The 20,585-nt window shown below is 47.0% G+C and overlaps 1 protein-coding gene across 1 annotated transcript in view; it reads left to right on the top strand.

The window, feature by feature from the left end:
* LOC124720067 (ankyrin-2-like) overlaps window positions 1-20,585 on the top strand; it is a 60,312-nt gene that overhangs the window by 26,374 nt on the left and 13,353 nt on the right. Inside the window, exon 3 of the mRNA XM_047245334.1 lies at window positions 19,119-19,271. Within this exon, the coding sequence (XP_047101290.1) occupies window positions 19,119-19,271 (153 nt within the window). The remainder of the gene's footprint in view (window positions 1-19,118; window positions 19,272-20,585) is intronic.

The raw sequence follows: 20,585 nt of genomic DNA, 5'->3' as shown, positions 1-20,585 counted from the left end.
TATTATTTATGTTCTTAAAAAATTGCATCTAAATATATTTTTCTACTTTACTTCAGACTCATCCTGCTTGCTATGGGAAATAACACAAGCTCTTAAGTTTGAAAAAAATTTATTAATGATAATTGGTTTACTAATGGTAATCTTTGTGTACGTTTTGCAAATTTTCTTCATGACAAATATTAGATCCTTGTCGTAATTCCTGATCTCCACCTACTTCACTGCCTCATACGTCACACACTATTGGGTGTCAGTCGCAGACACAGATATGCTGTTCAGTTCTGGCACTGCCACAGTCTTTTGCTGTCTCCTTTCCACCCCATCCCTCCGCCTCAAAAATGATACTTTCTGTCACACTCAAATTTTATACTCAGCACATGTGTAGGATTTTAATAATAATTAAAATAAAATACATAAACTTGTTATATATATATATATATATATATATATATATATATATATATATATATAAGAACAAAGATGAGGTGACTTACCGAACAAAAGCGCTGGCAGGTCGATAGACACACAAACAAACGCAAACATACACACAAAATTCAAGCTTTCGCAACAAACTGTTGCCTCATCAGGAAAGAGGGAAGGAGAGGGAAAGACGAAAGGATGTGGGTTTTAAGGGAGAGGGTAAGGAGTCATTCCAATCCCGGGAGCGGAAAGACTTACCTTGGGGGGAAAAAAGGGACAGGTATATACTCGCACACACGCACATATCCATCCACACATACAGACACAAGCAGACATATGTATGTTTGTGTTTGTGTTTGTTTGTGTGTCTATCGACCTGCCAGCGCTTTTGTTCGGTAAGTCACCTCATCTTTGTTTTTATATATAATTTTTCCCACGTGGAATGTTTCCTTCCATTATATATATATATATATATATATATATATATATATATATATATATATATATGCAGATAATTTTTTATTTCAATGGTTGATTCAATGCTTTTGCACTTTTTCAGGGGGTGTGGGGTGTGTCTTATGACTCGATGTTCATCTTGCTCCCTATGTATCCATGCAAGGCCTTGTAGACATCAGTTTCTCATGAAATTTACCATTCATGTCTACTGTATGTGGAGGACAGACTTCATTTTTTTTCACTAGTAAGTTCGCAGCGGACAGACTACAATATCACCAATCACCAACATTGCTCACCATCTGCCCCCCTCCACACACACACACACACACACACACACACACACACACACATTCTCACTCGTCATTTTTTCATGACTGGGAAATGAAACAGCTTATTTTAACCACTTCATGGTTTCATGTGTGCTTACAATGTGAGGATGCTCATTTGGAAAATACTGAAATTTCTATCAACCGTATTTATTGGATGAAATTAAGATTAATGTGGTATAACTTATGAAAAGTAAATTTTGCACTACCATAGCCGCTTTCTGTCGTTAAATCACAATTTGCACCTTGCTGCACTGCCCATTGTACTGAACTTCTTCTCCAGCTCTGTTCGAAACACGCTCTTGTCCTTTTCATTATCCTTACCTTCCAAAAACCAGTCTTTAATACATGCTTTGAACACTGTTCTGATCATCGAAATATCATGTTAATTGTTATTGAAATGTTTTTCACAACCAGATGAGTGCCTGTCCCATTCATATGCATTTGTGGATCCTGTGATGTACTGATGTACTGTCATGCTCAATAGCAGCCCAGTGACTTGAATCACATTCCACCTGGTTTGTATGCAACCACATAATGTAACCGTCTTGCAGTTTAGTTTGTCTGCTCTCATTCCAATACAGTCGTTTCACTATACAAAATTACTACAAGAGACCACCAGAGAAAATTTCCCTTTACAGCTATCAGTGCAGATGAAAACTAATGCCACATCCGAAAACCCATTACTAGAGATGAGTCCTCAGCGCTTGTGAACTCAAATTTATTACAATAAATGAAATTCCACAAAGCAAGATTCAACTTGAGACTACATGCTTTTGTATTGGACTGAAACCCAGGATTCCAGTCCAGTTACCACTGTCTCTAACTAATCACAAGAGATCTTAACTATCGTTTCATGCACACACAACTGAGTGTGTGTATGTTCAAACTTGATGTGATGTGGTAGAAAGTTTTGTTTTGGGCAGGGATTCGGACCCATTACCTAGTAGGGTTGTTAATGAAGCGTGATAAAATGTTATAATGTCATATTGAAAACTTTTCATTGCTAGGGTGAGGATGAAACTGAAATGATTGGGTAACAAAGTTTTGTCCTACTGCACTTTGAACCCAGCACATATCATTAGCCATGTATAGATGTACAATGTCCGTTTATTTCATCACTGGTGAGATATTCTCGTGTCTGAACTAGAAATTAGGCGAGTAAGTTCTGGGCTGACTGGGACCCTAATCCTGGACATACTGTCACCATTGACTAAACACAGAGAGATGACTGTCAAATAGTTTTTCACCAGTAACTAGAAGTGGAATTCATAAACCTGAAATGATATGATAAAAAGTTCTGAGCCTGATTGGGAGCCGAAACAGGCACCAATCGTTATTGTTGACAATTCATGCACAAATATTAAAAATCATAACAACTTTTCACCTACAGTTTGGAGTGTGAATGCTGCAACTTGAAATCACCCAATGAAAATTTTTGTACCCAACTACTACTTAAAACCAGACTTGCCCCTTAATAGAAACCTTGAAGAATTTGTAATGTTGAGGAAACAACAAAATTATGGACCTCTATAGTCCAAAAAGGGTCAAAAACAGCAGAAATATATATCTGACTTAGACTCCCACTTCAGCACAACATTTTCAACATCTAAAGTGCAAATACAGTAAGATACGTGCACTGTGACTTTAACATGATGATTGGTTCAGTAATGAAATAAAATATCAGTTATAAGCAAGGTCAATGGTGAGCCACTTCTCAAACTCCTGCCTTGGTCATGGCCCAACCTACATCGACTCTACTCCAGTAGGTAGTAAAGGTACATCATGTTTATTGTAGATTAGGAAGAAAAGCGCAACCTTATGTTTTTTTAACTAAAGTTGCCAGAGGTGAGGAGAGTCTGTTCATATTTGTTAAATGTTTGCCTCAACAGACCACTGAACTACTCTGTGCTGTGTCATTGTTCTGTCATTAATGAATAAAGGTTCCTCACTGGATGAGCATTCTGTTTCTCTGGAGGTCCATTACAGCCTCTTCAAAACATTCTTTTCCTTCTTAATCCATATCAATGTTCACTAGTTGCCTCAGCTACCCATGTGTGCTACGGACTTGATTTTTGTAACAGTTGAAATAAAATCACATAACAGTCAGCTGCACTACTGCCATTATATTAGGATGCAAAAATTTCTGCAAGAAGTATTATGTCCCATCTAAGCAGCTTGATTTTGGACAAATTTATGGTTACACCAGCACTGGGCCATACAAAATAAATGCAGCTACAAGTATCAATAAAATTTCCAGAACGTTCTCCAGATAGTGTTGTCATACTTCTAACTGCAGTGAGTCATTGAGTCAAGAGCAGTTAATTATTTTCTAGTGCTTTATTTGTTGTGCTAGAGGCTTAAAAATTTACTAAAAAATGAGATGCATTTGGTTTATAAGGACGTCATTCATAGAGTCACTGTTTTGTTCTGAGAATGGGTCCATTGTTATTTTCGAAGTGTTGATCTTTTATTACAACTTCAGAAGGAATTTATTTTATACCATGAGGTGGTTTTAAGCAACAAAGCAACTTTGTTTATCCAATACGTTTTTTGAAGATTACTGTTATTTCTTTTGTTATCATTAACACCATTGATCTGGGCAAAGACTACGCTTGTCTTCAGTACATCTAGCTTGTGTAGCACACGTGCTCCAGATAAATTCTGCGAGGAAAAATTTACTAAAGGCTGTAAGAATGTGGAAGGAGGCACAAAAAAAGAAAATCGTGCAATTACGTAAGGAAGTGCATAATTTTTTGCATGTAACTTACTACATTGAAGTGAATCGTAATGGGCATAATTTACTGAATCAAGTAGATTCATGCATAAGATCAGAGATTTTGCTTGACATATTGTCATACACATTGCAACAAGTATATTTTTTATTTCAAGTTGTAAATTGTTCTAGCAGTGACTATTCAAGGTTGTAAATTTGAAGGTTATAAAGATTGTTGTTTAAGCCTTCAAAAATGGGGCATGAAACATTTTGTGCATGTCTGTGGCCCAATCGATTACTGGCAGATGTGATGAAATGCGACCATTTAACCTTTGTGAGGCACTTGAATTCAATAGGAAATGCTGAGGATGGAGGAAAGAAAGAAGTTATTTAGGGTTAAATGTCCCATGGACTGCAGGACCAATAGAGACAAAGCAGAATCTACAGTGCCAGATGTGGGGAAGGAAATCGATAGTGCTCTTACAAAGGAAAGGTCTCAGTATTCTCGTTAATTGGATTAAGGAAATAAAGGAAAACGTGAATCAGGATGGCCAGGTGGACATTTGAACCACTGGGCCTTAACTTCATCAAAATAAAATGTTTGGCCCTGACAAAAAATTTCCAATTAAATGCTACTGTGTGTCCTCAGAATGTAAAATTACGCATCTGGTGTAACAACAGTGTTTTGTGCTAAGAAATGCTTCCCAGGGGTATGTCCATAGTAATTAGCATCTGTTATAATTTTGGTTGACTGCAAAGCTCTTCGTGTTATTTGAAGTCGTATGTGCACACCAGACCAAAGGAGAAAAGTAATTTTGATTTTTATCGTGGTTGTATGTTTTGTCAACGATGACGGTCATTGTTGGTTTCGACTCCGTCACACACAAAACTTTGCAGGCATCATTTCAGGATAAAACATTTCACTCCTAGCAATTGGCGGAAAAGAATTCGACAATCAACGTCTCCTTGTGTGCAGTCAGCAATGATGCTACGTGCAGGCTTACACTCCCAACCCACACAGAACTTTATGTTACAGTATTTTGAAATCAGGTACGTGCCCATCTCGCTACAGGTGAACTAAGCAGATGTTTAACGTGTATTTGTGGCTAGAAAAAATGATAGGTGCTGGATTCAGATCCCAGTAAAGGGACAATCTTCTTTGTCTCATTATTTCAGTTTGTCATCATGCTACCAGTGAAATATATGGACATATAACGTATTATTGTGCTTGGTTAATTATCCTTTTAGATGTTGGGTTCGAATCCCCATTCAACAAAAAACCTTATGCTATGTCATTTAAAAATGTGCACACTTGTTTACCTGTGGCTGAAACGTTATTTAAGATCTTTGGTATTTAGTTAGCAGAGACAATAGTTGCTTGATTGGAGTCCTCGATGCCAGTCTAGTAAAAAAGTTTTCGGCATTTAATTTAAAGTTGAAACTTGTTTTTGAAATGTCATTTTGAACTGTGAATTTACCTTCAAAAGTTTTTCTTAAGAATTTACTTTTTACTAGCGATTCATGAAGAACGTTAACACATTTAATCACACTGTGAGTGTGGAAGTAGGTGCCAGTGGGTAACTGATGAAAACAAATTAAATTTCTTTCAAAAATGGAAATTTTATTCCTGAAAACCTTTTTTCTTTTCTTTTTTTTAAACAGGTTTAGAATTATAATCAAATAGCACCCTCTAAATATCAAGTTACAATTTATTTAGAGGCAGAAAAAACAAATATTGACAGTATGAGCTTTCGGGCTGAGAACCTTGCCGCTCCCTTTTGACATGGCTGTAGTCACGACCGCTCACAACACCTCTGAAAGACTACACTGGTGCAAATCTGCAACACACCAGATAACTTTAAACTAAAAATTAGCGAGTCCCCGCTTATCAGTCAGGGAGTGGGAGCGTGCGCAAGGCTTTAGTACGATCCTGATCGATCCGAACCGCATCGCCTGAAACAATATGGCCTAAGAAGGAAATCTGGGGCCTCGCAAGTGTGACCTTGGAGAGTTTAACGGTTAGACAAGCCTGCTGAAGTTTAGTAAATACTTGGTGCAAATGACTCAAATGCTCTTCAAACGATTTACTGTATATCACAAGGTCATCCAGGTAATTACAGACAAAGCATAGTTTAAATTCACCCAGTATACTATCTAATAAACGAGTCAAAATAGCAGCTCCGGTGGCCAGCCCAAAAGGGACCCGGTTAAATTCAAATAGATTCCAGTCGGTGTAAAACACTGTGACATGTTTACACTCCTCTGTCAACAGGATCTGGTAATAAGCTTGATTTAAGTCAAGAACCGTGGACCAAGACGCGGCTGAAAACCAAGTAAAGGAATTGTGTAGATCAGGCAATAGGACTGATTTCAAAATCACCTTTTCATTTAAACCCTGAAATCACTAACCTGACCCTTCAGTACCAAGAATATCGGAGAGGCATCCGGAGAAGTCGAGGGACGGATAACCCCTTGATCCAACATCTTCTGTACCTTTTCCCGCAATTCTTTCATCTTAGGTGGTGAGAGACCATATGGGGACTGTCTAACCGGAATATTGTCAGTCAAACGAATATCATATTCTAATTTATTCGTTACTCCAAGTTTATCACTAAATAAGCCAGGAAATGCATCCAACAAGTCGTGGACCTGTTGGCCCTGCCACGGAGAAAGATGGCAGAGATCAATATCATTAATAGGAGTGACTGACAAGGAAGGAGGCGTGGATGTTAACGCCGCTCGACACTCACAAAATCGAAGCTTATGATTTGGCGCGAACTTAAAAGAAAACTTACCCCCGGAATAATCCAAAACTAGTTGAGTTTTAGAAATGAAATCACAACCCAGCACCATATTTACCGGCAAGCTTGCAACGAGAGCAAAGGTCATTGGCCACGAAAACTGTCCGACAGTAACACTACCCTTAACCCACCCTGCCAGAGGCAACACCTGACCAATGGCCACACGACATCTCCGAAGCGGGATATTTTTAGGTCTCAGTTTGGTAAGATTGCCAAATTCCAGGAACCAAGCCTCATTAAGCAAGGAATACGTGCTACCAGTATCTAATAAATCGCGCAGAGGTTCCTGATTCAAATTAAGACAAATATAAGGTAGGCGTAACCGGGAATCGGCAACTACGTCACGCACAATAAGTTACTACCGGAAACGTGCCGTCTGCCCTTATGTCGTTTAGTATTTCTTGCCCCACGTGAAACCGGACAACTCCTAACCAAATGCATACTAGCCCCACATCAAAAACATTTCCTGTGTACGCCTTGATAATTACTACTCGGACAATCTCTCTCCACTCCAAAATTTTCCTTCGCTTGTCCTGACACACTAACATTCCTAGAGTCCTCGCTTAACTTTAGCGCAGATGCAGAAGTAAGAACAACAGAGTGTTCCTCCCAGGTCTTCGGGGGTGACTTCAAAATAAAATTTATTTTGTCAGTGGCCGCCATCCCCTCCGAAACTACTGCAATTAATTGTTCTTCTGATAGATCACTTAGCAATGCCTGTGAAGCTACCCTTACCCTTTCCACGTACATTGACAGATCTTCAATAGCGGCCTGCACCTTCCAAATATACTGGCATTCTAGATGTTTCCTAAAGCCCTCTGTGAGTCTCTCAGCGATTATTAGTTGTCTAAGTTGTCATAACGAGAACCCCTCCGAAAGACCTCTAGAAATTAATTCGTAACACTTCCCCTTTGCCAACGGGTACAACAGAGCTAACAGGATGGAGTGCGATATTTGAAAAGCAAAAGAATGCTGCTCAAAATAAACCAGTAACCAAAGAATTTCCTGTATCTTCGCTAACGATTCTACACTTAATTCTCCTACATCCTTTGACAGAAGTGCAATCAGGTTAGGTAGCTTTGCGGAAAACTCAGAGTTAGGTTCAATTGCCGGCCGGAGTGGCCGTGCGGTTGTCGGCGCTTCAGTCTGGAACCGCGTGACCGCTACGGTCGCAGGTTCGAATCCTGCCTCTGGCATGGATGTGTGTGATGTCCTTAGGTTAGTTAGGTTTAAGTAGTTCTAAGTTCTAGGGGACTGATAACCACAGCAGTTAAGTCCCATAGTGCTCAGAGCCATTTGAACCATTTTTCAGGTTCAATTCCGCGGTTTGGGTTATTTAGTTCGCTTTCTGTCCGTGCCGGATCGACTTGGACCTGCCCACTAGATTCTTCGGAGCTAGACTCTAACCCAGTTAACCTAATCTGCAACGCAGCCACCTTTCGCTGCAACTCAACCACTCCCTTACGATCAGCCTCGTTTACAGCAAGTTGTTCTAAATCAGAGACCCAGTTAAACACGTGCACCCAATGCGCGCGTAATCTAGCTAATTGCTTGTGACTTGGTTGATCAACACAAAACCAGTCTAATTGTTGGAACTCACCAAGCTCTCCTGACGCCGCTGCCGTGGCTGTTTGAAAGAAACCAATAACTTGCCGTGAAATTTGGACCGGATTGAGCAAGGCATCTTTTAAATCCTCAAGTAACTTAGGAACAGTGCCTTGTTTGTTTATATTATGAATGCGCAACACATATAATATTTGAATTTTGCGCAATAGGCCGAATCCTGGACATTCTCTGGCCGTCATGACAACCTGTAACATGCAGCTAAACAGTCACTTGGCCAAAGCGAAATATTACTACACTATAAAATAAGTACAACTATAATTCCATCAGTTACTCAAAGAGTAGTAGCAAGAATGCTAACCGCGCTCTGCTACCAGTAATGAACCGTGAATTTACCTTCAAAAGCTTTTCTTCAGAATTTACTTTATTTAGTAGCGATTCATCAAGAACATTAACACATTTAATCACACTATGTGAGCGTGGAAGCAGTTGCCAGTGAGTAACTGATGAAAACAAATTAGATTTCTTTCACAAATGGAGATTTTATTCCTATAAACATTTTCTTTAACAGATTTCAAATTACAATCAAATAGCACCCTCTAAATATCAAGTTACAATTTATTCAAAGGCAGAAAGAACAAATATTGACAGTATGAGCTTTTGGGCTGAGAACTTTGCCGGTCCCTTTTAACACGGCCGTAGACACGACTGCTCACAACCACCTCTGAAAGACTACACTGGTGCAAATCTGCAACACACCAGATTACTTTAAACTAAAAATTTTAACAATTCGCACAAGCACATGAATTATGCACCCCATAGGAGGGATCGAAATTGTACAAAACACTAACACTAAAAAAATTAACTTACCATTGAAGGTGCAACTTGATTTTTTAAAAAAACTCTTACAGTGGAAGGGTGGCAACTTTATATACTAAAATGACCATTTAAATAAAAATCCATGAAATGCAGTCTCACATAAAGTATACAAACATGCTCTACATTACACTTATACCGCCTCTCAAGATGATAGTCAAGATTTATATCAGGAATTCGGCCGTTACACTTCAAGCAATAAATTCAACACCGAATCCGACAAACACGACAGGGGCAGCTATTAACGTATGGCAGACCGACAGACAGACCGACAGACAGACAGACACTGCCTAACAAATACGGACGAGAGACAGACGAGCAAGCTGGGGACGAGAGACTGTCCAAGAAAACAAGTAGAATTTAACAAGTAAATGAAGCAACATATCAGGAATCACTTAACTTCTAATAAACTGCGATGTCTGGCCAAGACCTGGCGCAGCACCCCCCAAATCGCTCTCCCGAACCATCCGCTGCCAGCCGCTTCAACGGACGCAGGAAGGCGCGCCGATCTCCCGTCTCACGGCGTCGGAGCCCGCACCGGCCAGACCGATGTCGTGGGTTGACTCCTGTTGTTCTCGTGTCGACCGCGAAGCCACTACCCCTCGCTATACGGCGCTGCCCACTGGACTCATACGTGGCCACCTCACATGCGCCGACGCTCAAGACGGACAAGTCATCTCGTATCCCAGTGCGCAACCGACCAACCGATCGATCCAACTGCCAGTGACCATTGCCTGAACAAACTCGAGCAGTCCAGCGACCTAACACATACTAGCACTCCGGACGACAGACATTGACTGCTCCACACTGACCCAGCTGACCAACTCATATGTGGCGACCTCACATGCGCCGACGCTCAAGACGGACAAGTCATCTCGTATCCCAGTACGCAACCGACCAACCGATCGATCCAACTGCCAGTGACCATTGCCTGAACAAACTCGAGCAGTCCAGCGACCTAACACATACTAGCACTCCGGACGACAGACATTGACTGCTCCACACTGACCCAGCTGACCAACTCATACGTGGCGACCTCACATGCGCCGACGCTCAAGACGGACAAGTCATCTCGTATCCCAGTACGCAACCGACCAACCGATCGATCCAACTGCCAGTGACCATTGCCTGAACAAACTCGAGCAGTCCAGCGACCTAACACATACTAGCACTCCGGACGACAGACATTGACTGCTCCACACTGACCCAGCTGACCAACTCATACGTGGCGACCTCACATGCGCCGACGCTCAAGACGGACAAGTCATCTCGTATCCCAGTACGCAACCGACCAACCGATCGATCCAACTGCCAGTGACCATTGCCTGAACAAACTCGAGCAGTCCAGCGACCTAACACATACTAGCACTCCGGACGACAGACATTGACTGCTCCACACTGACCCAGCTGACCAACTCATACGTGGCGACCTCACATGCGCCGACGCTCAAGACGGACAAGTCATCTCGTATCCCAGTACGCAACCGACCAACCGATCGATCCAACTGCCAGTGACCATTGCCTGAACAAACTCGAGCAGTCCAGCGACCTAACACATACTAGCACTCCGGACGACAGACATTGACTGCTCCACACTGACCCAGCTGACCAACTCATACGTGGCGACCTCACATGCGCCGACGCTCAAGACGGACAAGTCATCTCGTATCCCAGTACGCAACCGACCAACCGATCGATCCAACTGCCAGTGACCATTGCCTGAACAAACTCGAGCAGTCCAGCGACCTAACACATACTAGCACTCCGGACGACAGACATTGACTGCTCCACACTGACCCAGCTGACCAACTCATACGTGGCGACCTCACATGCGCCGACGCTCAAGACGGACAAGTCATCTCGTATCCCAGTACGCAACCGACCAACCGATCGATCCAACTGCCAGTGACCATTGCCTGAACAAACTCGAGCAGTCCAGCGACCTAACACATACTAGCACTCCGGACGACAGACATTGACTGCTCCACACTGACCCAGCTGACCAACTCATACGTGGCGACCTCACATGCGCCGACGCTCAAGACGGACAAGTCATCTCGTATCCCAGTACGCAACCGACCAACCGATCGATCCAACTGCCAGTGACCATTGCCTGAACAAACTCGAGCAGTCCAGCGACCTAACACATACTAGCACTCCGGACGAAAGACATTGACTGCTCCACACTGACCCAGCTGACCAACTCATACGTGGCGACCTCACATGCGCCGACGCTCAAGACGGACAAGTCATCTCGTATCCCAGTACGCAACCGACCAACCGATCGATCCAACTGCCAGTGACCATTGCCTGAACAAACTCGAGCAGTCCAGCGACCTAACACATACTAGCACTCCGGACGACAGACATTGACTGCTCCACACTGACCCAGCTGACCAACTCATACGTGGCGACCTCACATGCGCCGACGCTCAAGACGGACAAGTCATCTCGTATCCCAGTACGCAACCGACCAACCGATCGATCCAACTGCCAGTGACCATTGCCTGAACAAACTCGAGCAGTCCAGCGACCTAACACATACTAGCACTCCGGACGACAGACATTGACTGCTCCACACTGACCCAGCTGACCAACTCATACGTGGCGACCTCACATGCGCCGACGCTCAAGACGGACAAGTCATCTCGTATCCCAGTACGCAACCGACCAACCGATCGATCCAACTGCCAGTGACCATTGCCTGAACAAACTCGAGCAGTCCAGCGACCTAACACATACTAGCACTCCGGACGACAGACATTGACTGCTCCACACTGACCCAGCTGACCAACTCATACGTGGCGACCTCACATGCGCCGACGCTCAAGACGGACAAGTCATCTCGTATCCCAGTACGCAACCGACCAACCGATCGATCCAACTGCCAGTGACCATTGCCTGAACAAACTCGAGCAGTCCAGCGACCTAACACATACTAGCACTCCGGACGACAGACATTGACTGCTCCACACTGACCCAGCTGACCAACTCATACGTGGCGACCTCACATGCGCCGACGCTCAAGACGGACAAGTCATCTCGTATCCCAGTACGCAACCGACCAACCGATCGATCCAACTGCCAGTGACCATTGCCTGAACAAACTCGAGCAGTCCAGCGACCTAACACATACTAGCACTCCGGACGACAGACATTGACTGCTCCACACTGACCCAGCTGACCAACTCATACGTGGCGACCTCACATGCGCCGACGCTCAAGACGGACAAGTCATCTCGTATCCCAGTACGCAACCGACCAACCGATCGATCCAACTGCCAGTGACCATTGCCTGAACAAACTCGAGCAGTCCAGCGACCTAACACATACTAGCACTCCGGACGACAGACATTGACTGCTCCACACTGACCCAGCTGACCAACTCATACGTGGCGACCTCACATGCGCCGACGCTCAAGACGGACAAGTCATCTCGTATCCCAGTACGCAACCGACCAACCGATCGATCCAACTGCCAGTGACCATTGCCTGAACAAACTCGAGCAGTCCAGCGACCTAACACATACTAGCACTCCGGACGACAGACATTGACTGCTCCACACTGACCCAGCTGACCAACTCATACGTGGCGACCTCACATGCGCCGACGCTCAAGACGGACAACTCATCTCGTATCCCAGTACGCAACCGACCAACCGATCGATCCAACTGCCAGTGACCATTGCCTGAACAAACTCGAGCAGTCCAGCGACCTAACACATACTAGCACTCCGGACGACAGACATTGACTGCTCCACACTGACCCAGCTGACCAACTCATACGTGGCGACCTCACATGCGCCGACGCTCAAGACGGACAAGTCATCTCGTATCCCAGTACGCAACCGACCAACCGATCGATCCAACTGCCAGTGACCATTGCCTGAACAAACTCGAGCAGTCCAGCGACCTAACACATACTAGCACTCCGGACGACAGACATTGACTGCTCCACACTGACCCAGCTGACCAACTCATACGTGGCGACCTCACATGCGCCGACGCTCAAGACGGACAAGTCATCTCGTATCCCAGTACGCAACCGACCAACCGATCGATCCAACTGCCAGTGACCATTGCCTGAACAAACTCGAGCAGTCCAGCGACCTAACACATACTAGCACTCCGGACGACAGACATTGACTGCTCCACACTGACCCAGCTGACCAACTCATACGTGGCGACCTCACATGCGCCGACGCTCAAGACGGACAAGTCATCTCGTATCCCAGTACGCAACCGACCAACCGATCGATCCAACTGCCAGTGACCATTGCCTGAACAAACTCGAGCAGTCCAGCGACCTAACACATACTAGCACTCCGGACGACAGACATTGACTGCTCCACACTGACCCAGCTGACCAACTCATACGTGGCGACCTCACATGCGCCGACGCTCAAGACGGACAACTCATCTCGTATCCCAGTACGCAACCGACCAACCGATCGATCCAACTGCCAGTGACCATTGCCTGAACAAACTCGAGCAGTCCAGCGACCTAACACATACTAGCACTCCGGACGACAGACATTGACTGCTCCACACTGACCCAGCTGACCAACCCATACGTGGCGACCTCACATGCGCCGACGCTCAAGACGGACAAGTCATCTCGTATCCCAGTACGCAACCGACCAACCGATCGATCCAACTGCCAGTGACCATTGCCTGAACAAACTCGAGCAGTCCAGCGACCTAACACATACTAGCACTCCGGACGACAGACATTGACTGCTCCACACTGACCCAGCTGACCAACTCATACGTGGCGACCTCACATGCGCCGACGCTCAAGACGGACAAGTCATCTCGTATCCCAGTACGCAACCGACCAACCGATCGATCCAACTGCCAGTGACCATTGCCTGAACAAACTCGAGCAGTCCAGCGACCTAACACATACTAGCACTCCGGACGACAGACATTGACTGCTCCACACTGACCCAGCTGACCAACTCATACGTGGCGACCTCACATGCGCCGACGCTCAAGACGGACAAGTCATCTCGTATCCCAGTACGCAACCGACCAACCGATCGATCCAACTGCCAGTGACCATTGCCTGAACAAACTCGAGCAGTCCAGCGACCTAACACATACTAGCACTCCGGACGACAGACATTGACTGCTCCACACCGACCCAGCTGACCAACTCATACGTGGCGACCTCACATGCGCCGACGCTCAAGACGGACAACTCATCTCGTATCCCAGTACGCAACCGACCAACCGATCGATCCAACTGCCAGTGACCATTGCCTGAACAAACTCGAGCAGTCCAGCGACCTAACACATACTAGCACTCCGGACGACAGACATTGACTGCTCCACACTGACCCAGCTGACCAACTCATACGTGGCGACCTCACATGCGCCGACGCTCAAGACGGACAAGTCATCTCGTATCCCAGTACGCAACCGACCAACCGATCGATCCAACTGCCAGTGACCATTGCCTGAACAAACTCGAGCAGTCCAGCGACCTAACACATACTAGCACTCCGGACGACAGACATTGACTGCTCCACACTGACCCAGCTGACCAACTCATACGTGGCGACCTCACATGCGCCGACGCTCAAGACGGACAAGTCATCTCGTATCCCAGTACGCAACCGACCAACCGATCGATCCAACTGCCAGTGACCATTGCCTGAACAAACTCGAGCAGTCCAGCGACCTAACACATACTAGCACTCCGGACGACAGACATTGACTGCTCCACACTGACCCAGCTGACCAACTCATACGTGGCGACCTCACATGCGCCGACGCTCAAGACGGACAAGTCATCTCGTATCCCAGTACGCAACCGACCAACCGATCGATCCAACTGCCAGTGACCATTGCCTGAACAAACTCGAGCAGTCCAGCGACCTAACACATACTAGCACTCCGGACGACAGACATTGACTGCTCCACACTGACCCAGCTGACCAACTCATACGTGGCGACCTCACATGCGCCGACGCTCAAGACGGACAAGTCATCTCGTATCCCAGTACGCAACCGACCAACCGATCGATCCAACTGCCAGTGACCATTGCCTGAACAAACTCGAGCAGTCCAGCGACCTAACACATACTAGCACTCCGGACGACAGACATTGACTGCTCCACACTGACCCAGCTGACCAACTCATACGTGGCGACCTCACATGCGCCGACGCTCAAGACGGACAACTCATCTCGTATCCCAGTACGCAACCGACCAACCGATCGATCCAACTGCCAGTGACCATTGCCTGAACAAACTCGAGCAGTCCAGCGACCTAACACATACTAGCACTCCGGACGACAGACATTGACTGCTCCACACTGACCCAGCTGACCAACTCATACGTGGCGACCTCACATGCGCCGACGCTCAAGACGGACAAGTCATCTCGTATCCCAGTACGCAACCGACCAACCGATCGATCCAACTGCCAGTGACCATTGCCTGAACAAACTCGAGCAGTCCAGCGACCTAACACATACTAGCACTCCGGACGACAGACATTGACTGCTCCACACTGACCCAGCTGACCAACTCATACGTGGCGACCTCACATGCGCCGACGCTCAAGACGGACAAGTCATCTCGTATCCCAGTACGCAACCGACCAACCGATCGATCCAACTGCCAGTGACCATTGCCTGAACAAACTCGAGCAGTCCAGCGACCTAACACATACTAGCACTCCGGACGACAGACATTGACTGCTCCACACTGACCCAGCTGACCAGCTCATACGTGGCGACCTCACATGCGCCGACGCTCAAGACGGACAACTCATCTCGTATCCCAGTACGCAACCGACCAACCGATCGATCCAACTGCCAGTGACCATTGCCTGAACAAACTCGAGCAGTCCAGCGACCTAACACATACTAGCACTCCGGACGACAGACATTGACTGCTCCACACTGACCCAGCTGACCAACTCATACGTGGCGACCTCACATGCGCCGACGCTCAAGACGGACAAGTCATCTCGTATCCCAGTACGCAACCGACCAACCGATCGATCCAACTGCCAGTGACCATTGCCTGAACAAACTCGAGCAGTCCAGCGACCTAACACATACTAGCACTCCGGACGACAGACATTGACTGCTCCACACTGACCCAGCTGACCAACTCATACGTGGCGACCTCACATGCGCCGACGCTCAAGACGGACAAGTCATCTCGTATCCCAGTACGCAACCGACCAACCGATCGATCCAACTGCCAGTGACCATTGCCTGAACAAACTCGAGCAGTCCAGCGACCTAACACATACTAGCACTCCGGACGACAGACATTGACTGCTCCACACTGACCCAGCTGACCAACTCATACGTGGCGACCTCACATGCGCCGACGCTCAAGACGGACAAGTCATCTCGTATCCCAGTACGCAACCGACCAACCGATCGATCCAACTGCCAGTGACCATTGCCTGAACAAACTCGAGCAGTCCAGCGACCTAACACATACTAGCACTCCGGACGACAGACATTGACTGCTCCACACTGACCCAGCTGACCAACTCATACGTGGCGACCTCACATGCGCCGACGCTCAAGACGGACAAGTCATCTCGTATCCCAGTACGCAACCGACCAACCGATCGATCCAACTGCCAGTGACCATTGCCTGAACAAACTCGAGCAGTCCAGCGACCTAACACATACTAGCACTCCGGACGACAGACATTGACTGCTCCACACTGACCCAGCTGACCAACTCATACGTGGCGACCTCACATGCGCCGACGCTCAAGACGGACAACTCATCTCGTATCCCAGTACGCAACCGACCAACCGATCGATCCAACTGCCAGTGACCATTGCCTGAACAAACTCGAGCAGTCCAGCGACCTAACACATACTAGCACTCCGGACGACACACACTGACTGCTCCACACTGACCCAGCTGACCAACTCACCAACTGGCGAGCTCCTAGCGCCCCTCAAATGCACATGAACAGGCCACCTTTCCCCTTTCCGACCAGAGGCAGACACCAAAGCTGCGATTGCCACAGCGGCGCCACCGCCAGAAACGGAAAGCGACTGCTTTACACTAAGCGCTGCGGCGCGCTCTTCAAAACAGCAAACTTTTACCACGGCTCACTAGGGTTTTGCCGGTGGTTTCTGCGACGTGTTGCACGAGATCCCGACTTCCCAGCCATTGTGTTGTTTACCGTCGAGTGCACCTTCCATCAGGATGGCCTTTACAACACTCGAAACGTTCATTACTGAGCAAGGGGGAATCCTCATGTGACGGACGCCAGGAACGAATTACGCTCAACCTTTGGGCAGGCATTGTGGGTGACCATCCGATTGGGCCGGTCCGTCTACCTCCTCGACTTACTGTGCCAAATTACCTCCACTTTTTGCAAGAAACTCTACCCGGGGCTTCTGGAAGGTGTTCCCCTGCACATACGGCTACGCATGTGGTTGCAGCACGATGGAGCGCCAGCACATAACAGTCGAGCTGTGCGCGGATATTTAAATGAACTCTTCGACGGCCGCGTAATTGGCAGAGGTGCTCGTAGGACATGGTCCCTCCCGATCACCAGACCTCACGCCACCAGATTTTTTGCTGTGGGGATTCTTTAAGGTTTTTGTTCACCCACCCAGATGAAAACCACCTAGAAACCTAGGAATTAAAGGATTGCATAGAACATGTCGCCAATCGCAGCTTGGGCAATGCCAGGAATGTTTGAAAAAGCTCGGCAAAACACCACTCGGTGTTACCAACCTTGTGCTGTAAGTAAACAATGTCCTAGTCACAAAAAAGGCCCTTTTCAGGGCCGACACAACTTGTAAAAGACTTCCTGTGCGCGAAATAACAGCTATTGACAGGTTTATTCCTGGTACGTCTTCCGATCAAACTATGAGGGCTCTTCAATAAAGAATGATCGTAATTTTTTTTTGACAGCATACCTGTCTTCATCCTCATAATTTTGATGGTCCTTCTCAAAGTAGTCTCCAATGAATGCGATGCACGTGTCCCAGCTTTCTTCAAATACATGCTGGAAACCACTTTTTGAGAGGTCCTTCAAAATCGCCTCTGCAGCCTTCAGCACTGGTTCTGATGACTGATAATGCCTCCCAGGAAGGCGTTTCTTCATGTTAGGAAATAGAAAAAAGTCACACGTTGCTAAATCCGGACTATATGGAGGGTGAGGGATGCATTTCAGGTTGATTTTTGGAAGATATTCAGCAACGACATTGACAACATGCGGCTGTGCATAATCGTGGTGCAGAAGACAGCCTGCTTCCCGGAAATGTGGTCTTTTGCGCCTGATATGGACTTTGCAATATTTTCATGACATCCCTGTTCAAATATATGTGAAATCTTACGGTACTTAACTGCTAAGGTCATCAGTCCCTAAACTTACACACTACTTGACCTAAATTATGGAGGGCAACTGCTTCACACTACATGCTCTGGCAGGCTCTTCAAAACAGCAATTTTCACCACGGCTCACACTTATTGCAGTAGACTTGGGTTTACAAGTGTTGAAGACTGTCATCTAATAATAACAGGTTTTCTGGCATTTACGTGAGTCTGATTGTGGACTGACAGCCTTAGAGATCAGTTTCTTCAAGTGGTCTCCCATGGTAACCACTTTGTACAGTGAAACGACCTTATTGAAAAGCGAGCAGAGGGACTCTAAGACAGTAACATTATGTTGGTGCATACAATCCAGGTAGAGTGTTGGGCATTGTGTGTTACTTTCAGCTGCACATGGTTTTGAACAAGCTGTTGTACGGCGTTGTGAGCTACTGCTGTGGAGAGCTGAGGTGGTGCAGCTGAATGTTATAAGCTTACTGGCAAGCTGTCCTCACGTTCAGCATGTGTCATCTGCCAGTTGCCAGTGGGCTGATAGTCCATCAGCAGTGCTGGCTGTACTGAGCCACCCCCACATCCCCACATGGATACGCCAGACAGTTCACACTCGGCCTCTCTCTGTATGTGCAGCACACCAGTCTCTACACAGCTGAGACCCACCGCCGCTGCCACCACCACCACCACCACCGCTGCCACCACTACCAGCGCACCCTGCCAGACCCCTGCTGCAGCTGCTCTGTCCACGTCTCCTCCACTTGATGAAGCAACCGTCTCTCGCCTGCGGTGAGTTCCCTCACCCCACACACACACACACACACACACACACACACACACACACACACACACACACTAGCAGTATGCTGTAGAGAAGATAGACAAACAGAAAGGGAAATGTAAAGGCTCAGTCTACGTTAGAAGAGAGTCAGCAAGGTGAAATACACTGCTGGCCACCGTAAATGCAACACCAAGAAAGACAAGAGGTAGCACAACAAAATTTATTTTGTAGATAACATGTTGACCAAGTATCAAATGATTACGTTTACAGACGTCTGTGGCATGTGGTTCCTGCCAGAATCAGTAGCCAGAGTAGCCGCCATTGTTGGAGATCACCGCTGCCACACGTCTCGGCATTGAGTCAAAGAGACGTTGGATGTGTTCCTGGGGTACAGCAGCCCAAGCAGCTTCCACACGTTGCCAAAGATCATCTGGTGTGGCAGCTGGGGATGTAATCTGGGTCACTCGTTGAGCAACCGTGGACCACATGTTTTCTATCGGCGAAAGATCCGGAGAGCGAGCCGGCCAGGGAAGCAATTCAATCTGGTTATTGACGAAGAACCTTTGGACAATGCGTGCCACGTGTGGTCGCGCATTATCCTGTTGAAATATGGCTGTGGCCGAGCCCTGAAGGTAACGAAGGACAACTGGCTCCAGCACCTCGGATATGTAGCGCCGGCTATTTAAAGTACCGGCAATGCGTACTAGAGGCGTGCGAGAGTAATATCCAATACCACCCCATACCATAATACCCGGTGCAAGACCAGTGTGGCGGTGCATAATGCAGCTGTCCAGTATCCTCTCCCACGGTGTCTCCACACTCGAATCCGACCATCGTGGTGCTGCAGACAGAAGCGTGCCTCGTCAGTAAAGACAACGTCATTCCATTCTGCCGTCCACATCCGTCTGTCATCACACCATTGGCGACGGAGACGTCTGTGGTTCTGCGTCAATGGTAGACGAAGCAATGGACGTCTTGCGGACAGACCACTCTGCTGTAAACGGCGTCGAATGGTACGCGCAGACACTGGATGATGCGTTACAGACGCAATGTGCTGTGCTACGGTTCGGGATGTCACTGAGCGATCCGTCACTGCCATGCGCACAATTTGCCTATCAGCACGTGCAGTGGTGCACCGAGGTGAATGCGATCGACCACGTCGGTCCGTCGTATCCTCCTGCATCCAACGGTCACATATCCGCATTACAGTTGTTTGGTTTCGTGCAACACGACTAGCGATTTCTCTGTATGATAATCCACAATCTCGGTAAGCCACCATCCTTCCTCTGTCGAACTCGGATACTTGATCAAACGATGTTCGC

The sequence above is a fragment of the Schistocerca piceifrons genome, chromosome 11 (genome assembly GCF_021461385.2).
Source record: "Schistocerca piceifrons isolate TAMUIC-IGC-003096 chromosome 11, iqSchPice1.1, whole genome shotgun sequence".
Taxonomy (NCBI): domain Eukaryota; kingdom Metazoa; phylum Arthropoda; class Insecta; order Orthoptera; family Acrididae; genus Schistocerca; species Schistocerca piceifrons.
This window is presented reverse-complemented; position numbering and strand designations above follow the sequence as displayed.